The following is a 17547-nucleotide window of genomic DNA, read 5'->3' as shown; positions in this document are numbered from 1 at the left end:
TTACACTACATTTAATGCTTCTAACGTTATCCTATTAAGTGTGCACCCGTAATGGAGTATACTGTAATGCGTAAAATAGCAACGTGACCACTTTTTGGTGGCCTCTGCACACATGCGATAAGCGCCGTCTGGCAGTGGTTGACCTCCCTACTTTCCAAGCGCATCAAGTAATATCCACTAAGAGCGCGTCACTTTGTGGTTCTTTAGACTATGATAACATATTTAACGAACATGTAAATGTCTAAGTGAATGGTGTTATAGCTATTACATGATTGTAGAATATTATATTCTGTTTCCCTCATGGTACGAGATACAACCAAATTATCAGGTAGTTATTTCTGTAGTTCATATGTATTTATCTTTATTAATTTTACGAGTAGTATCTCTAAACCAAAATTTCTATGTTACAATGTACCAGTCACAACAAATTTTTAATAAACTGTAATCTGTCTCCATCTATTATAAGAAAATATTTATAATATCTGGAATCAGGAGATACTTGACAAAGGATGTACATTGTATCCTAGTTGTTTACTGCTAGTCGATGTTGATTATAACCGAACTCGCTTCTAAAAGTAAATACGTTATTTTCTGCAAGGTGAAATTAAATGTTACTCGCTTGAAACCATAATTACATCTGATCTATTTGCTCTACTAAAATGGTGGAATTTTTTATTATCGTTTCTTTCGTATATTCTATATGTTAGATGTTTTATGGTTAATGTTAGTTTACATCGCAAAAATTAATTAATTGAGAATATTATTAGAGCTAATATTTTATAAAAAATACATAATTATTTTGCACTATACTTATGTATCAACATAATATGTGCAGTTATAGAGGGTAATCTTCCCACTGAAATCTCTGGGGAGGATTGTTTATAAACCGCAAAACAAGTAATCCCGGAATTGGCCTGTTTTGAAGAAGTTATTTAATTTTTTTCGGGAAAAGCGATAAAAAAGTTTAAATTAGGTTGTGTGTGTGTAAACAAATACTCAAAAGTTTGAATAATTAAAGCAAAATGAAGATTACGCTCTGAATGAAAACGCAGATTTCCTGTCTTAGTATGCTAATATTTAAGCACGACACACAGACAATGCTATTTTCTTCAGTCTGAGTCCATCGGATTCATATTAGCGATTCATATTCGGCAATATCATATATAGTATACTATATAGTATTTTGTTTTTTCAGTTTGGATCATATATGTAAAAAAAAATCAGTGATTCGATCTAGTTAGGTATGTTGTCTACATCAACATTACCAACTATGCCACCGTTTATAATCCCTATTAAATAAATATTTACACATTGAACTCCTTATTTAGATTGTAAAAAATGTTTTTTTCAAGAAGTGTTCTTAAACATTAAGCGCATCTATTCATCGAAATCCTACGGTGCAAAGCTCTGAAACAATTAATTAGTAAGTAAGTATATCAAAATAAATGTGCAGCTTTTTGTTCTTGTACTAAAATTTGGAGGGGTCAACCAGCCATTTTCACCTACCATACGGCTCTGATAGTATCCAGAAACCTTTATTCAGCGTAATCTAGTAGCATGTAGAGTGACTCACACTTCTTGTCAATTATAAAAAACATATTTTTTAAAATAAGATACCCTGTAGCCACATTTTAATTTAAGGGGATTGAGTTAAATGCTAATATTCTGAGCTGGAAATTCTGGGGTATATGTATTTTCAAATACTAATGAATTAGCCTGTATATCGTTTTACCCAATATATTGTACTAGTTTTTTGTTGTTAAAAAAAGTTATAAAACGTCAATTTCAGTTTTGGAAATAATGTCTACTGGATAATTTTAATTACTGTAGCAACAAAATTTCTATTTATTTTAGTTGTAGTAAATGTTATTAAAAATGCAAGAGGCCTTATCAGACCATTTTTTAGAATATCAAGTTTTGGATTAGTCCTGATTCGAAAAGAGCAATAAAAAGAAAAAAAATGTGCAGACAGGAAACCTTGAAATACACAGATATCTCTTTTAAACGGTTTTACAAATCATTATTTAAATTAATTTTATCTTTTTTGTATATGAGTCCAATCTAGGAAGTTCAAAATAATACAATCGCCTGCAATTAACAATCACAGGTCGCAACGCACAAAAATTCATTGCTAATTGGATGCATCAAAATAATTTTTGCGCCGTGACGTTTTGACGCATCCACATACGGCGTATTAAATTTAATTATTAGATTTAATTAAAACTAAAATAATTAATTAATGACGGAAATACATGTTTTTATTGCTTAATTAGATAAATACATTTTTATGCTGTGGAAAAATTGCTAATATTATTTGGCTTATGATCCACTAAATGAGTCGGAAATGTCGTCCGGCATTTTGTTGTTTTCGTCTAAACTTTTGAGAATGCCGATGATGTCGTCTGCGAGAGCATACATTTCTTCCACCGTCTGAAAAATTACAAGTTACATATTATAACCGCTAAGGCAACGATTGCACGAATTAAATTGATGTTGTGGGGTGTCACATGAAGCGTACGATGGCAATCAAAAAGATGCGATAAATTAAAAAGTGGAAAAATGCGATTTCAATGTGCCTAACGAGTCGTTAAAATTTCAAATTGAATCTATAAATCAAACAACAGGTTGGACGTTAGTTCAAATCGATGCTGTGGAAGCGATACAATTCCGAAAAGTCATATAAATAACGCAAGATGTAATTGCGATGCTCTTAAATGAACGCCAATTACTATCGCCCACGCAACATCAAACGTGAATTAAAATTCTGTGGATGCGTGATCATCTAAATTATATATTATAAATATTGAAAAGTTTATATTTCGAAACGGTAGGCTACTCTACCGAAGCGCGTATGGATAGAATGTTTTTACGTTTATAATTTCTCCATACCAAAAAGTTCACTTTCTGAGTGAAAGGCTAATTCTCAATAAGTATAACTTTCTGTTTTGAACATTAGCTCTTATTCAATAATTTTGATAAAGTTCGTCGAATAACTATTAAACTGGGGTGGAAAGGGAACTAGTTTTAGTTATATTTATAGTGATGTCATGTGTAATCGGTGAAATTTTTTTAGTTACTTTGGAAACTTTAATTTCCGTGGCGAATCTTTAGTTACGAATCTTTAATCGATCTCACGATCTGCTCGCTGCACAGGGGATGTAGAAGTGATTAATCACTACTACTTACGATGTTGATGATTTTGTAATGGCTGTTCAGCCTTCGGTTCAAACTATTAATTTGGAAATGTTTGTTAATTTCGTTAATAGTTTTACGCTTTTTAGTGTATGTGTGTGTGTTTGTGTGTTACCATCGTCATATTCTCACAATGAAGAAATTCCACAGCATAAGCTAAAATTGGTGGCATAATGTTTAAAAATTTAAAGAGCTTGAATTTAGACGTCATGTTATAATTTGAAATCAACAGCCTGGTGCATTATTTAAATCAAACCGAAAACAAAGAACTGTGCGAATTACCCGCTGTGAGCTTTAACTAGAAAACTTTCCTAATTATATAGCTACTTCCTACCATATTTTGTTTTTAATATACAGACGGCTTAATTTTAAGTTTTCATTATTATATACAAAAAGTTTACTCGAAGAACCCCTCGCTTAAACGCTAGTGAAAAATTAATGGCTAAGTCGAAAAAATTTTCCTGGGATAACGTGGGAGAAGTACACATTTGAATCACTCCACATTTAAACGCTATCCGTATGCAAGGTTTGGCACTGAGCTGTTCGTTAGAAGTGTTCGTAATTACAAAAAAAAATGGATTCGTTTTCATTGTAGAACATTTTCATTTCTTTCATTTTCCGATTTCTGATAATATTTAGCTTCCTTCATATTTGCAACAGTTTTCTTGTAATATTTGTTTCATATTTGAATCACAACTTGATTTTCGTAATAAAATGAATAATGAACAAACAACACAATTAGATTGTTAAATTGCAAAAGAAATGTTAGGTTCTGAGTGAACTAACCAATGAAAAATGCAAAAAATGAAATCACGACAATAATTGTCCACCCCTTTGCAGTGGGTTTTGATTTAGATTAGTTTAGATAATGCTTATCTAGTTTGTACAGGCCTTGAGCACACTATATCTTTTATAACCTGATGAAAACCCAACGTTCAAGAGCAATGTTTCATTTAAAATGGAAAATCTCGACAATATTTAAAAATGAAAGAGCATATTAAGTAACTAACCACGAAAATTTATAACAATACTGTAGTGCACAATACTACTTCCCTAGCATCATATGATTTAGCCGGATATTTCGCCATTACTTTTCTATCCGAGAGAACAAATCATTACATTTAAAGGTTTTATGTACTGTCTTAAACATAATCGTATAATTTCATTTTATCTAATTTCATTTTTCACATTTATAGCCAGTTATTTTTTCACTAATATCGTAACTCATTGGGCATTATTCGGTTTAAACAATGTGCGCATATTTTGAATAGACCGTTTCCTCTTGCAGAAAGCAAAGTCAATCATAATCGCGGGTTATTATGTGACCCATAAAAATCATATGCAATTGACAGATGCTCTCGAAAATCGCTTTTTGTACAGTTAATCGTTTTCATTATCGCGGATTTCTCGACGTTCGAAATGAAAAGGAGTTTGATGCAAAAACCAGTCGATTTATGGAACTGTCGGAATGGAAGACTATTAAAATTTCAGCAGCATTTCCTCGACAAAAATGCGTATTGCTCTGTATTACAACTTTTCCTGACAAATTTGCTGGGTAGAAAATTGAAATAGAATTGATGTTGACTTCCAAAGTTAAAGGCTGTAGTAAATGTATTATAGCTGTAGATATTATATGGCTATAACATAATATAATGGCCGTAATTATCGTTCTAAACAGCGACCATTATACATTCTACTCGTTTTTTATTTTGAATAAAAAAATTGTCAACAAAAAATACTACACTATTCTGAAAACATTGGAATTGGCGAACTATCAGCGGCCATGTTGATTGTTGAACATCATATGGTTTTATTGGTAGAATGTCCCTTCTAAACATTTTCTGATGTTGGCCTCAAATGTGCCATTATTATGAGTGATATGCTGATATACCACAAGGCCCCATACATCAAATAGTTATAACAATGTTCCCAAAAATTAAGTATTCTTGATAATTCGGCGATGGCGCTATTGAATTTATTTTCCCAATGGGTACTTTGGGATGGTGCGATACCTCGAAAAAATAATCTGCATAATATTAGCAATTGATGTTATAGTTATAACTTATTATTTTAAACAAAAATTTATTCTTGAAACAATTTTAAATTCAAGTTTTTCAGATCAGATAGATTACCAACCATATCATTATCCACTATCTTCAACTATTCTCAGAATTCAATTGCAGATGTAATACTTACCTTAATCGATCAATTATAAAATAAAAATGGCACATATGACTTGAGAAATGTTATGGATGCGTTTTTTCATTTTTGTGTGTGTCTCATATAAAGTCTCCTATCCTTTTATTTCGAAAGGTTTACGAAAAAACTTAAATATAAAATTTAAGGGAATTTTACATTATGGGTATTATTCTCTTCCTGGTTAGTCTAAATTTGCAAATAACGAACAAAACAAATAAAACAAAACAATCCTTGCTTATATATTTAAAAATATGGAGTTTAATTAAATCTTAGTCAATAACACTTAATACATGTAACTGGATTTAGAACGAAATTATCTTGCTGCGGCTATATTGGGTGGAAAAAAAATATACAATTTTCTTGCATAAACTAACCGTGTGTAAATCTGGTGCCCAATAAAGGAGTAGACTATAATTTTGAAGTTTCGAATTTGTGAAATACAGATAATGATAAATACCGTAAAGAAAAATATTCAGGACAGTTTTTTATCGTCAGCAGAAAAGGCAAAAAACCTCTGTAGGCGTTTTTCCGATATTTCCCGAATGCTGTCCTTCCACTCTCTACACATTAAATTTTATATAACGTCATTACAGAAACACCGCACAAATAATATGATATGATAAAACATGAAACTTACCAAAATGGCTCCAAAAAAAAAATAATGGGAAGACATTTTATTATTAACATTACCTCACAGGAGAGAAGTTTTTTCACCAGGTTGTTCTCGTACTTCGCTTTGTCAAACTCCTCCATCGCCATCATATAACCTAACTGAAGATCCTCTTCTTCGCTGCTTTCTATATGTTTTTCTACCGGCTGGCATAATTTATCACCATCTTGACCGAAAACGTGGCCCATTTCTATCGACAACCCGGTCGGTGGATCCGGAGTATCGTCCCAATAGAGATACTTCGGAATTTTAATTTTATACATTTTTATCTGGAAAGCAGTAAAAGTTTAAGTTTTGCGGGTTGGATATATAATGTTGTCTTTCGTAATATACTGTCTGACATAGAAATTGCAAAACCCAGTAGTTGGAATGAATATTAATAACAATGGGTTATATATTCAAATAAACTTATTGAAAGGAATTCTTAAAGATTCAATAGTGAGTTGCGCCTCCTTGTAAGTTTCGACACTGTGTAACTCATCATGGCACACGGAGACAAGGCGGCCCACTCAAGCTTTTTATTATTTTTTGTGGCTTTTAATCAAGTCGATATATTTTTGAGTAACTTTGTTTTTTGTATTTTATAACATTTTCGAAAGCTCTGGCTCTAAGCTAAGCTAAAATCCAATATACGGTTATATAAGCTTGTCGTAGGAATTTTCTAGTAACTGTGGGGGTATATCGTCTGGCACGTGCTGAAGGTGCTTCCAACTCTTTTAGTACCCCAATTCATAACGCTCCAAGTAAGTGACGTTGGTGGCTCTTCCACAATGATGTTCCAGAACCGTACTTCGGTATTTCGTGCATACAAATGCTAAAACCTTGAGGATTTGTGTCGAGCTTCATCGGTGAGATTCCTCGATTATTGTCACATACTGTGGCATACGGTGTTTTAGTCATCTCGAGCGTTAATGTTACGGCTCCACTTTTGGTAGCAACCGGCAAATGAGTCCGAGTCTCTGATCCATTTGAATTTGGCGGATGTTCATCATCAACGATTATTATGTCATCGACCACAATCTCAACTGCTTCGTCGCTGGACATCGCACACTGAGTCTCGAAAAACAATGGAATAACTGTAAGTTGGTAATTATAATAATGAAAATAACTCCAAAGCTTCGACGGCTAACAAAGCATAATTATATAAACATAATTATATAAACAAAGAAAATTATGGTACACATGCTGAACAGAATGGTTCCTTCCGCCTTACACCTGGCGGGTCTTAAACTCATTCGGAAGACAAAACCATAAAAAGTATACCACCATCGTGAGCCAAACGTAAACGTGATTTGTCACGGACTGCGATCTTTTTCCCCACTCCTGATTCCAGGTATTCCAGACATAGTTAGTTGTTTATGTCTATTGGTTAATAGCAATACATAGACATACCATCCTACCTCGTTAAACTAATTTGTGCTAACTTACTTTTTTGTGCACATGAAAAAAACAAAACAAAAATGTTGTCCCCCATTTCATGCAGGAACTTAACCGATAAAACAGTCTAAATATTGCTAATCATATACTGGGTTTTGCAATTTCTATGGCACACAGTGTATTATTAACCTTGGCTCTCCGTTCCGCAATCAGTCTGTTGCAATAGTTTTCAATAAGCATTATGGGGTGGCGAGCCATTTCAGGCGGTGCTTGATCCAGTGGAATTTTCCCAATTAACACCAGATTTTTCACTCTTTCCATTTCTTCTTCCTAAATAATAACGAAACATAATATGAGCTAAGAAATAGCTTTTCGAATCATTATGACGTTAACAAATTAAACATTTATTAATTCTACCTAAGAAATATAAAATTTAATTTAATTTAATTTAAACTATAAAATTCTTTCATTGGTTCGGGATTGAGGATTTTAATGCACTCCGATGTCTCTTTAAAAAAAAATATTAGTTTTGGCAGAACGTCAGTGTTCTTTTTTTGTTGTATTGTATTGTATAAGTTGTGGTGTATCGATTTTCTTGCACAGGATCAACTTGTCAATTTCATTTTAATCGAAACAAATGGAAATTGATTAATTAATTTTTTGTGTTCGTAAACATATAAATAACATTTTAAGGAATACCAAACATAGAAGGACTTAAACCAACTCATTTAAAAAATAGATGCCTAGAGTTTTTGAGTATTTTTAAAGGTTTTATTGATTTTTCAGTGAACATATTTTTTTAAATATGAAAATCCAAAAATGAACAATGTACTGAGTTTTTGGCTTCTGTATATACACAAAATACATAAAGTTTTGATTAAGTGCATCTAATAATAATATGTTGAAATATTGAGTTGGTTCAACAATGATTTCTTGGATAGTGATCAGAAATCGGTGAGTTGTTTAGATAAATCACAGCCCACTAAAAATAAAAATGATTTCCCACGGAAAATTACTTCGATAGGTTATATAAAAATCTAAATTTGCAGGTATGTATAAACTATTTATAATTTAAAAATGCATATCTTTGATAAAATACGAATAACTTAATTTTATGTGATCGGTTGAAATTGGCCAGAAACTGCAGTGCCTTGTTTATTTATCACCATGTAAAATTGGCCTTTGTTTATAAAAACCCCTGTTTTTGTTTTTTCAATCCTTTTAAAGAGATTTCTTTCGACATAAAATACATTTGAAAGAATGTACAATTAGTTCCAGTCAGATATCCTGTTGAGTATAGGTATTTGAGGTTTGTGTTAATTCTATCTATTTGAATCTTTATTATGATGACGTATTGTAAAATTAAAACTGATAATATTAGGAAAACTTTCAGACAGAAATATGTCCATTTCAATTATTTACTTAGATCAATTATCTTCGGAACATGAAATACCCGCCTTGCTTTGTTCTCGATGTTTACTGCATATTAACATTGACAGAAAAATTTTATCTCGCAATATAATTTATTGTTTAATGCGAAAAGAAAATGTCTGAAGGACAAAGTGGCACGTGGAGCTTTTAACCCACTTAGATAAGCCTTAAATTCTCTTTTGCTTTCTTATTCTTGTTTTGAATCTTCGTCTGATTGGATTCAAATCTGATTTTTTTGTAACGTATAAATTATATTACTCGGAAAGTCCCTTATTCGAGTTTAAAATAGCTTTGAGATGTTTTTAAATGGAAATTCATGTTATTATCTTTTGGGTCTGTCGGGTGATCAGATATTTCTGGGAAATCCGAATTTATAAAACCAAAACACGTTATGCATTCGAAAATCTTTAGCTATAGGTATTTCCATATCTTTTTATTCATTTCCGTAGGAAAATTTTACAGGTTTTACAGGTTACCTCTTTTGGAGAGAGAAAATTGGTGTTTTTTAAATTTATTTAATCTCATTTATTGCGAGAGAATATATTTTAAACCAATAATTAACTAGAAATTTTTGGTACTAACACTTACAAAAAAATGTTAATGTTTGAGTGACAAATATGCGCTTATTAACTTGCTTACTTCCGAAAACTTTATTATTGTCACCCTTGCTTGGTGTAACTTTTGAAAAAAAAATCATTAAAAAAATAAAAACAGGTATCGGGACACGTGGGGTGGAAAGCCATCTTAAACATTCTTTTGCCAATATTGTTAAAAATTTGGCAATTTTATTTGTAATAGCATTAGTAGCTCATTTAATCCTAAGATGATTAGAATGGTGTTTCTCAAAATTATTCCAAATATGAAATCTACGTTGCTGAGTATTTTTGGGGGCTAATTTTTTTATATCAGGGAACTAACAATAATTTTTTTATGTGTTTTGAAAACTGAAGTGTGCGAGTGTTATTTTTTGTACAATGCTTTATTTGTGGAGTATAATTAGATTTTAAATTTTACGTATTTATGAAATTTTTGATAATTTGTTTATATTTAGTAAATTTGCATATATTTAGTGTCATATATATTTTCTATTAGAGCTAATATATAATACCTAATTAATAAACATAATATAATATTTAATATTTATACTTTTAGAACACTTCAAAATTGTAAATTAAAAGGCACCTATAAAATTCATTGAAAAAAGTGGTCACTCTGCATATAACTGTATAGAATATTCTATAAAACACAACTTATTTGGAAACTATTGGTGTGCCTCTGAGGTCTACTCTGCAGTGGGGAACCCATGCACAAGACTAGGATTGCATTTTGTTGTTACGGGAAACAATTGAAACATATTACCTCTCTGACTTTTATCCGTTTGTCCATCGAGTCCTCGTAGTCTTCAAGGATACGCTGCTGAAGCCGCTGCATATATACACGGTCCGTCAGATTGACATAGTTAGTACCCATTAACTTCTCGAGCCGTGATCTCACTTGAGGAATATTGAAGCTGAAAAATAGAGATAACGATAACGAATAAAGCCGGAGAAAGTGGAATAACATGTGCGTCGTTAAAGGTCCCGCCAAGTTTTTCAAGTCAAGCCACGAGAAAAGAGATCGGCCGAGTAACTCGAAAATATTTTCCGGTTGCATGTGGGTGAGCGCCAAGTGGTTCACACGAGATGCGTGTTCAACACAATATTGTCGTATTATTCGGGAAACGATGGAGTTTTCCTTTGCTGACAGTCATTATAATTTTAGATATCGTTATTGGAAAAATGCTCGGTGAACCCAATTTTTGTTGAAGTTTTCCTGAATATGCCCAGGCAGTAATTCAAATAAATTTTGAACATAAATTGTGGAAAGTTTTGTTTAGTCGAAAATTCTGTATTACGAAGCGGCCTATTAATATACGTTTATTTATACCATATAAATAAATACATCAGTTGTATTCCCCGTTATCGTAAAGAATTATTTAAAAAGTCATACTTCTCTATAATGGCAACAAGTTTAAATTTAGCGTTTAGAATTAACATCAAAAGTCAGTTGTTGCTCTACGAATACTTAAAATTCTTGCAGTATATGCAGTATGCATCCTTTGTTTCCTTTAGGTGCTATATATATATATATATATATATATATATATATATATATATATATATATATATATATATATATATATATATATATATATATATATATATATATATATATATATATATATATATATATATATATATATACATATATATAAACACTTGGAATTTCTTCTTATATCGACCGTACTAAACTTATTTGAATTCAAAGGATATCGGGTAGCGGTCCGTGGTTAAATTTGAACAGAAGTTTAGCAAGGAACAATAATAGAAGAATTTTCCTCTTTCGTTGCAGAAAATCTAGATTGACACCTAGACACATTCAAGATAGTGGAAAGAAGATACATGGACTATTAATTGTTGGTAATGATATATCGACAGCAAACAGGATAGACAGATTTATATCTGACATTAGTTTTAAAATATTGTCCCTTGAGATAAAAATGACATGTAACATTATTTCGAAAATTAACAAATCAATCCAGAATATAAAGCAATCTATAACTAACTTGATACCTATCAATATTATACAAGATTATAAGAGTAGATTAGAACTCATATACAAGAAGGTTTTCAATAAAGTAAAAAAGTTTAACATAAAAAAATTCAATTTGCTTCTTAAATGTCAATCTACGCAAAATGTATTATTTTATAACAATGAAAAATGGTTCCAAAATTATTCTAGTGTTGAAATTCCAAAAAATATATCCGACTTTTTATCACTCGGTCCCAAATTTAGCGTCCCAGCCAATAATAATCAGTTTCTAAATCAAAATTTTTTGGCTGACATAGAAAATATTATTGATGTTGTACCGGACAATTCTAAAGATATTATGAGGGCAAAAGTTGCAAATGCATTCACAAACTACATGCACAACAATAATAGTAATGGTTCTTCTCGCTTCTACACAATGTTTAAAGAAGCTAAACATTTTTTGAATGCACATCCTGACTTGTACATACTGCAAGCGGACAAGGGTGGTTGCACTGTTGCTATGGACAAAACCACATATATTCAAAAAACCATGGAATTATTAAACGATTCAACCACCTACACACGACTTAACCGCGACCCTACTACTTCGATACAATTAACTTACAATAGGATAATTAAATCATTAAAAACAAAAAGAGAGCTTTCTGACAGTGAATGTAAACAACTATCGATCTATAATTCATCCTTTCCAAAGTTGTACTGTTTGCCTAAGATCCATAAAACAGATATCCCCCTGAGACCAATAGTAACCTCGATTAACTCTGTTACGTACAACATATCGAGATTTATGGCTAATATCCTTAAAACTACGTTTACAAACACAAATGACTATAATGTAAAAGATTCATTTACCTTTGCCAACATGATCAGCGGTTACGTACTCCCTGACAATTATGTTTTGATTTCATTGGATGTCGTATCGCTCTTTACTAATATTCCTCTCGAATTGGTAAATCAGATTTTGGATAATGAATGGAAAAAGATAAAAGAACACACTAATCTTACAAAGACAAATTTTTTCAAACTTATAAAATTTATTTTTGATAACACCTATTTTAGTTTCAATTCAAAATTCTACAAACAAATTTTTGGTACCCCAATGGGTTCTCCCATCAGTCCAATAATTGCTACCCTAGTATTGGACCATTTACTAGATCAAATTATACCCAAATTACCTTTCAAATTACCTTTTATTTATAAATATGTTGACGATCTTCTTTGTGCGGTACCATGTGACCAAACAGATATAACCTTGAGTATTTTTAATTCTTTCAACACCAACCTTCAATTCACAATTGAACATGAAAAAGACTCCTATGTCCCCTTCTTAGATACCAAAGTTATTAGAACTAACAAAAATGAAATTATTTTGGATTGGTACCAGAAAGAAACTGCCTCAGGTAGATTTATTAATTATTGTTCCTCTCATCCACAGAACCAAAAATATAATACAATTATAGGCATAAAAAACAGAGTTACACACTTGAGAAATGACAGTTTTGTTCAAAATAACCTGAAAAAAATTTTCAACGTTTTTGTCAATAACGGATATCCAAAACATATACTTAAGCGATTAATCTATAACTCCAACACATTTGACGGTCCAACAGATGAACCAGACGCTCGGATGTGTTACAGAAAGATACCTTATATTAAAAACCTCACAGAATCTATCATAAATATTTTCAAAGAATTCAAGGAAATAAAAATTGCTAAATATAATACTGAAAAAGTCTCTAAACTTTTTTCTAGAGTGAAAGATCCAACTCCGCTACTATATAACTGTAATGTCATATATCGATTGTCGTGTTTGGGTTGTCAAGGCTGTTATATTGGACAGACCTCACAGTGGTTAAAGCAACGTTTAACACAGCACAAAAGTGATTGCCGTATTCATAAGAATACTTGTGCAGTGGTTGAGCATTACATAAAAACAGGACATGAATTTGACTACAGCAATCCAAAAATTTTGCAATGTGTCAATAATTATAAAGCCCGATTGTTTCTTGAAATGTGCCATATTAACAAAAACAAAGATTCAATTAATTACAAGTCTGATACACAACAAATAAGCAATATATACTGTAACATTTTTTAGTTAAACCACAGATAATGTAATGTTCGGCCACCGAGTAGCGTATTCGCGTTGCGTTGTTGATCCACGGAGTAGGTTATTTTGATGCCCCCTTTTTTTTTGTCATTATTTAGATCGATAGTTTTTTCTTGAATTGTTCTTTCTATTTACTGCAAAGCTAATTGTTCTAATAAAATTATAAACTTTACATTTTAAAGAAGGTTGGTTGTTGATGTAAACATAATATTTTTAAATCTTCAAAAGCTTTTTTCTCGAAAACTGCGTATTCTAGCGAGGTGCGACAATGGTACCTTATTTACGTAGAAAATTTGAAATTCTGCAGTCCAAATTACGAAAAATTGAAAATAAAAAAATTTGTTTCAAATTCCTCCCCGCTCTCCCCCTCCAACATTCCTGGTGTTATACACCCCCTGAAGACAATCCCATACTAAGATTTAGTTCGTTAAATAGAGCCTAAGTATTTCGAAAATATTTACAAGAAATCGCGATGACCCTTCAAATTTAACACCATGTATGTTAAAAACTAAGACGTTTTGGAGCCTAGTGTATATAAACTTTTATCCTTATCTTTGGTCTCAGAATACGCGGTTAAAATATTGATGTCTATTATCGAGACACCCTGTCTAATTAAATTCGTGTTTCAGCAACTTCATTTTCATTTTCAAAGAACCTTTGAATTCTATTTTTTAATGACCGATTAAACAAAAATTTGCTTCATACTTTAGGATCACATTTGACAAAATAATTAAAATAGCTTTTTATTATAAATACAACCGTTTGAAACTTCATCCACAAACTGATTCAATAACAAAAGAAGTCGTTTAAATGCGCTATTTACGTATATAGGGCAAATTACTTCGAAGTATGAACTTACCGATACAGCAAGTTTTGGAAATGAAATGGTGAAAGTCTGTTCCAGAATCCCGTATTTCATGATAATTATAGAGGAAAAAAAATTTTCAATGTAAGATTAAAAATGCGCATCTTAGAGGAAAAATTTCAATTCAAATATGTGCAACTAACTAAAACTATTATCTAAGAGACAAACATAAAGAGACAAACTTCGCAAATTAGTCTTGAAGTGGCTGATGCCTACAGACAAGATTTATGACATGTCATTGAGTATTTTTGTTTTTGCGGTTAATTATAAAAACACACATTGAAGTTGTTTATATGAACAGGTTTTACAAATATTAAGCAAATAGATAGATGTTAAATTTTTTGAAAAATATAAGGCAGGATGTTCTATGAATGTGCCCCACCATGTTTCAGTGCTGAAACTTAAAGAACCAGAGTAGTGTCTATTTGACATAACCCGCAATGTTTCAGATAGATGGATCGTTGTCCGTTATTATAGTCGAAATCGTAATCGTAATCGGTATATGGACACTTATCCATCTGTCTTAAACGTTCGAAGATCGAAGTTTTGTTAGTTTCAACAAGTAAAAAAGGGATTGTTGGCAAAACTAATGAAACGTTCCAAACCAAAACAATAATCCGATGACAAAATACAACTTTAAGTAAAAACAGTTTATTGTGTTTTTGGTTGCGTTTGAGTTTGAGAAAAGAAGAATATTAAACATTCCCGACTTTAATAAATACAATGTAAGGGTCTTAAACTGCATTTTAAACAGTCTTACGCAATTAATTAAGTTCTTTGTCGAATCCTATGTGAATTCCTTATGGCTGTTTGGAGTACAACTTCTGTTTGCTTCATAGATCATCGATCGATCTTTAAAATTTGAAAATTTAGAATTAAGACTAGTAGCAAATTCTAATTTCAACTCTACCTCTTAGAATTTGCCAAGTGCTGATTAGCGTTGCTTTTTCAGTATTTTTCGGTATGACATTTGTAAATACTCCTTTAGGATACCCGGTAGAAGACTTAACGTAGCCGCTGTTTAAAATGGCTTTGGCAGAATGCCAAATATGAGCTTTATTTGAATTATGGTGCCGTAAAGCATGTCGAATAAAACGCAATAAAAAATGAAATTGATGAACATCGGAGAATTTGAAATTTAACGTGTTGGTAAATTTTTAATGAAAACTTTTTGTGACTAACCCCGCGCGGTGCAAGCTAAATAATTCGCATTCCCAGTAAAACTGTGAGTGGTGCGTGTGCAATATGTACCTCGACACCGCCGATTTAAAGTTGCAATTTACGGCTTTCCTTTATGTACGTACGTTCACTTTCGGTCCGTGGAAAGCCGTGGCCACGAATGAACGAGGGTCGTTCGCAGAAAATTTTATGGGTCGAAGAAATGTGTGATTCGTTTAAGGAAACAACGTTGACACTGGGGGAGTAAACGACACGAAAAGTAAAGCAGATACACGCTCCTCTAATTCACAATTTCCAGCAGGATGACAAGTCACGTTCGGAAATACGAAGGACGCATTAGCTTAATCGCTGCTCGGGCTAGCGAAATGGAATTTGACTAAGCGTATATTTTCGTGTCTAAAAATTTTATTATTCCAGCGACTGTATCACCAACTTTGAGAAAATATGTTTTTATTGATTTGGCACTTTTATATTTCGTTGAATAATTTATTTCGACAAATGGTTCGTCAAATGTCCTGGCTTCATCTATATGATGCAAATATAGATAAGGCAATATAATTCTTATTCTTATCATTATTATTATTATTATTGTTATTATTTTTTCCAAAACTTCTGGATTCCTCCTGTGTCGGTTTTTGGTGAGTCGAACTTGCTTACCTTTCGCCAATCATCCTGTTGGCTTCTTCAAAGCTTGACTGAAAAGCTGTGGCGAAACTTTAGCAAGTTCGACTCAACAAAATCCGATGCAGAAGGAATCTAGAAGTTTTGTAAAAAGTATTACAGTAGCCTGTGCAAGTTTCTTTAAAAATTTATCATTATTATTATTGATATACACTTGGAAAAACCTACATATTTAGGAGGAAAGTGTTCTTCAGAGGATGGCAATTGTTCTTAAAATAAGTGCTTTCTGCATCTGACTACATATAAGGTAAGGTAAGTTTAGCTCCTCAAGGTGGTTTATTAATTCTGCATGTACTAGACCGTTTGCAGAAATTATAAAAGAGAGGTCAATTATTCTGACGGATTTGATATTTTTGACCAGTGCTGATCCGACTTGTTTTTTTTTTTTTGGGTTTGTAGGTTAAGGACAGCGAAGTATGTTATGTCTGCTTACCGGTGGGGCGCGATTGAGTACAGGCTGAGATCAGGTACAGTATTGTTTCCTGCTCTTTTTTACAGAGTCTACAGCGGGTGTTCTGAACATCCATTTTTATTATGTGCTTGTGGTGGCATCGGGCGGCCACCACTTGATCCTGAATTGTTATTATCATCATCATCATCATCATCATTATTATGATTATTATTATTATTATATCGCATTTATAGTCATAAAAAAATACAAATACAATTTCATAAATCAAATCCAATAAATCCCCCGAAAACAATAAATACAGTTTTCATTCCACAGGAGTAACTCCGCACGTGGAAAAAGACTACACATACTATTAGTTGCAGAATGATTTAAAACTTTACCAACTTCTAACCTTCAAAAAAAAATTTAAAATTTCGGTAGAACCAAAAATAAAAAAGAAATGAAAATATATTGATAGTTATGAATTTTCACTCTACTAAATAAACGATAACTCTTAGATATTATAATTATTATTAATTTGAGCCTAGTAGAAACAATAAATGTTGAAGGTTTATTTGCTAATAATTTTCTAAGAACTCGTGTTAGTTAGAGCCATGCAATTTATCCTCCCAAATTTTCCGTCTATTGTCCGCCTACTTCTTTCGAATTAAATTACGCTTATTTATTATAGAAATAGGTATACATTTATCCGCCATAAGATAAGGTGAGCTACAGGACGTTAGAAGTCAAACTAGATTTTGTAGTAGTAATAATTTCTTAAGACTTTTGTCACGTGGCTTTTTTCTATGGACTTAAAATATTTTCAGTATAGCAGTACTATCAATTGTAGAGAATAGTAG

General features: G+C 31.9%; 1 protein-coding gene across 1 annotated transcript; it reads right to left on the bottom strand.

The window, feature by feature from the left end:
• Positions 1 to 2247: 2247 nt before the first annotated feature.
• LOC132697665 (uncharacterized) lies at positions 2248 to 16901 on the bottom strand. Its single transcript, XM_060663202.1, has 6 exons — positions 16730 to 16901; positions 10431 to 10608; positions 10229 to 10379; positions 7628 to 7768; positions 6082 to 6330; positions 2248 to 2430 (listed from the first exon to the last, which is right to left on the bottom strand). Exons 1-6 carry the CDS (start codon positions 16899 to 16901, stop codon positions 2320 to 2322), a joined length of 1002 nt encoding a protein of 333 aa, XP_060519185.1. The 3' UTR covers positions 2248 to 2319.
• Between the last annotated feature and the right edge of the window lie 646 nt (positions 16902 to 17547).

Source organism: Cylas formicarius, unplaced genomic scaffold (assembly GCF_029955315.1).
Source record: "Cylas formicarius isolate icCylForm1 unplaced genomic scaffold, icCylForm1.1 PGA_scaffold_280__1_contigs__length_49999, whole genome shotgun sequence".
Lineage (NCBI taxonomy): Eukaryota > Metazoa > Arthropoda > Insecta > Coleoptera > Brentidae > Cylas > Cylas formicarius.
Note: the sequence above shows the minus strand (reverse complement) of the source record. Positions and strands in the feature narration are given on the sequence as shown.

What these genes read in the sequence shown, in the direction of transcription:
- LOC132697665 (XM_060663202.1), bottom strand. Translation starts at nt 16,901, where the DNA reads ATGATGATGATGATGATGATAATAACAATTCAGGATCAAGTGGTGGCC. An exon ending in AACGGATAAAAGTCAGAGAG is followed by an intron (nt 7,769 to 10,228) that starts GTAATATGTTTC and finishes GTTATTATTTAG; the next exon opens with GAAGAAGAAATGGAAAGAGT. An exon ending in TTGCGGAACGGAGAGCCAAG is followed by an intron (nt 6,331 to 7,627) that starts GTTAATAATACA and finishes ACTGCTTTCCAG; the next exon opens with ATAAAAATGTATAAAATTAA.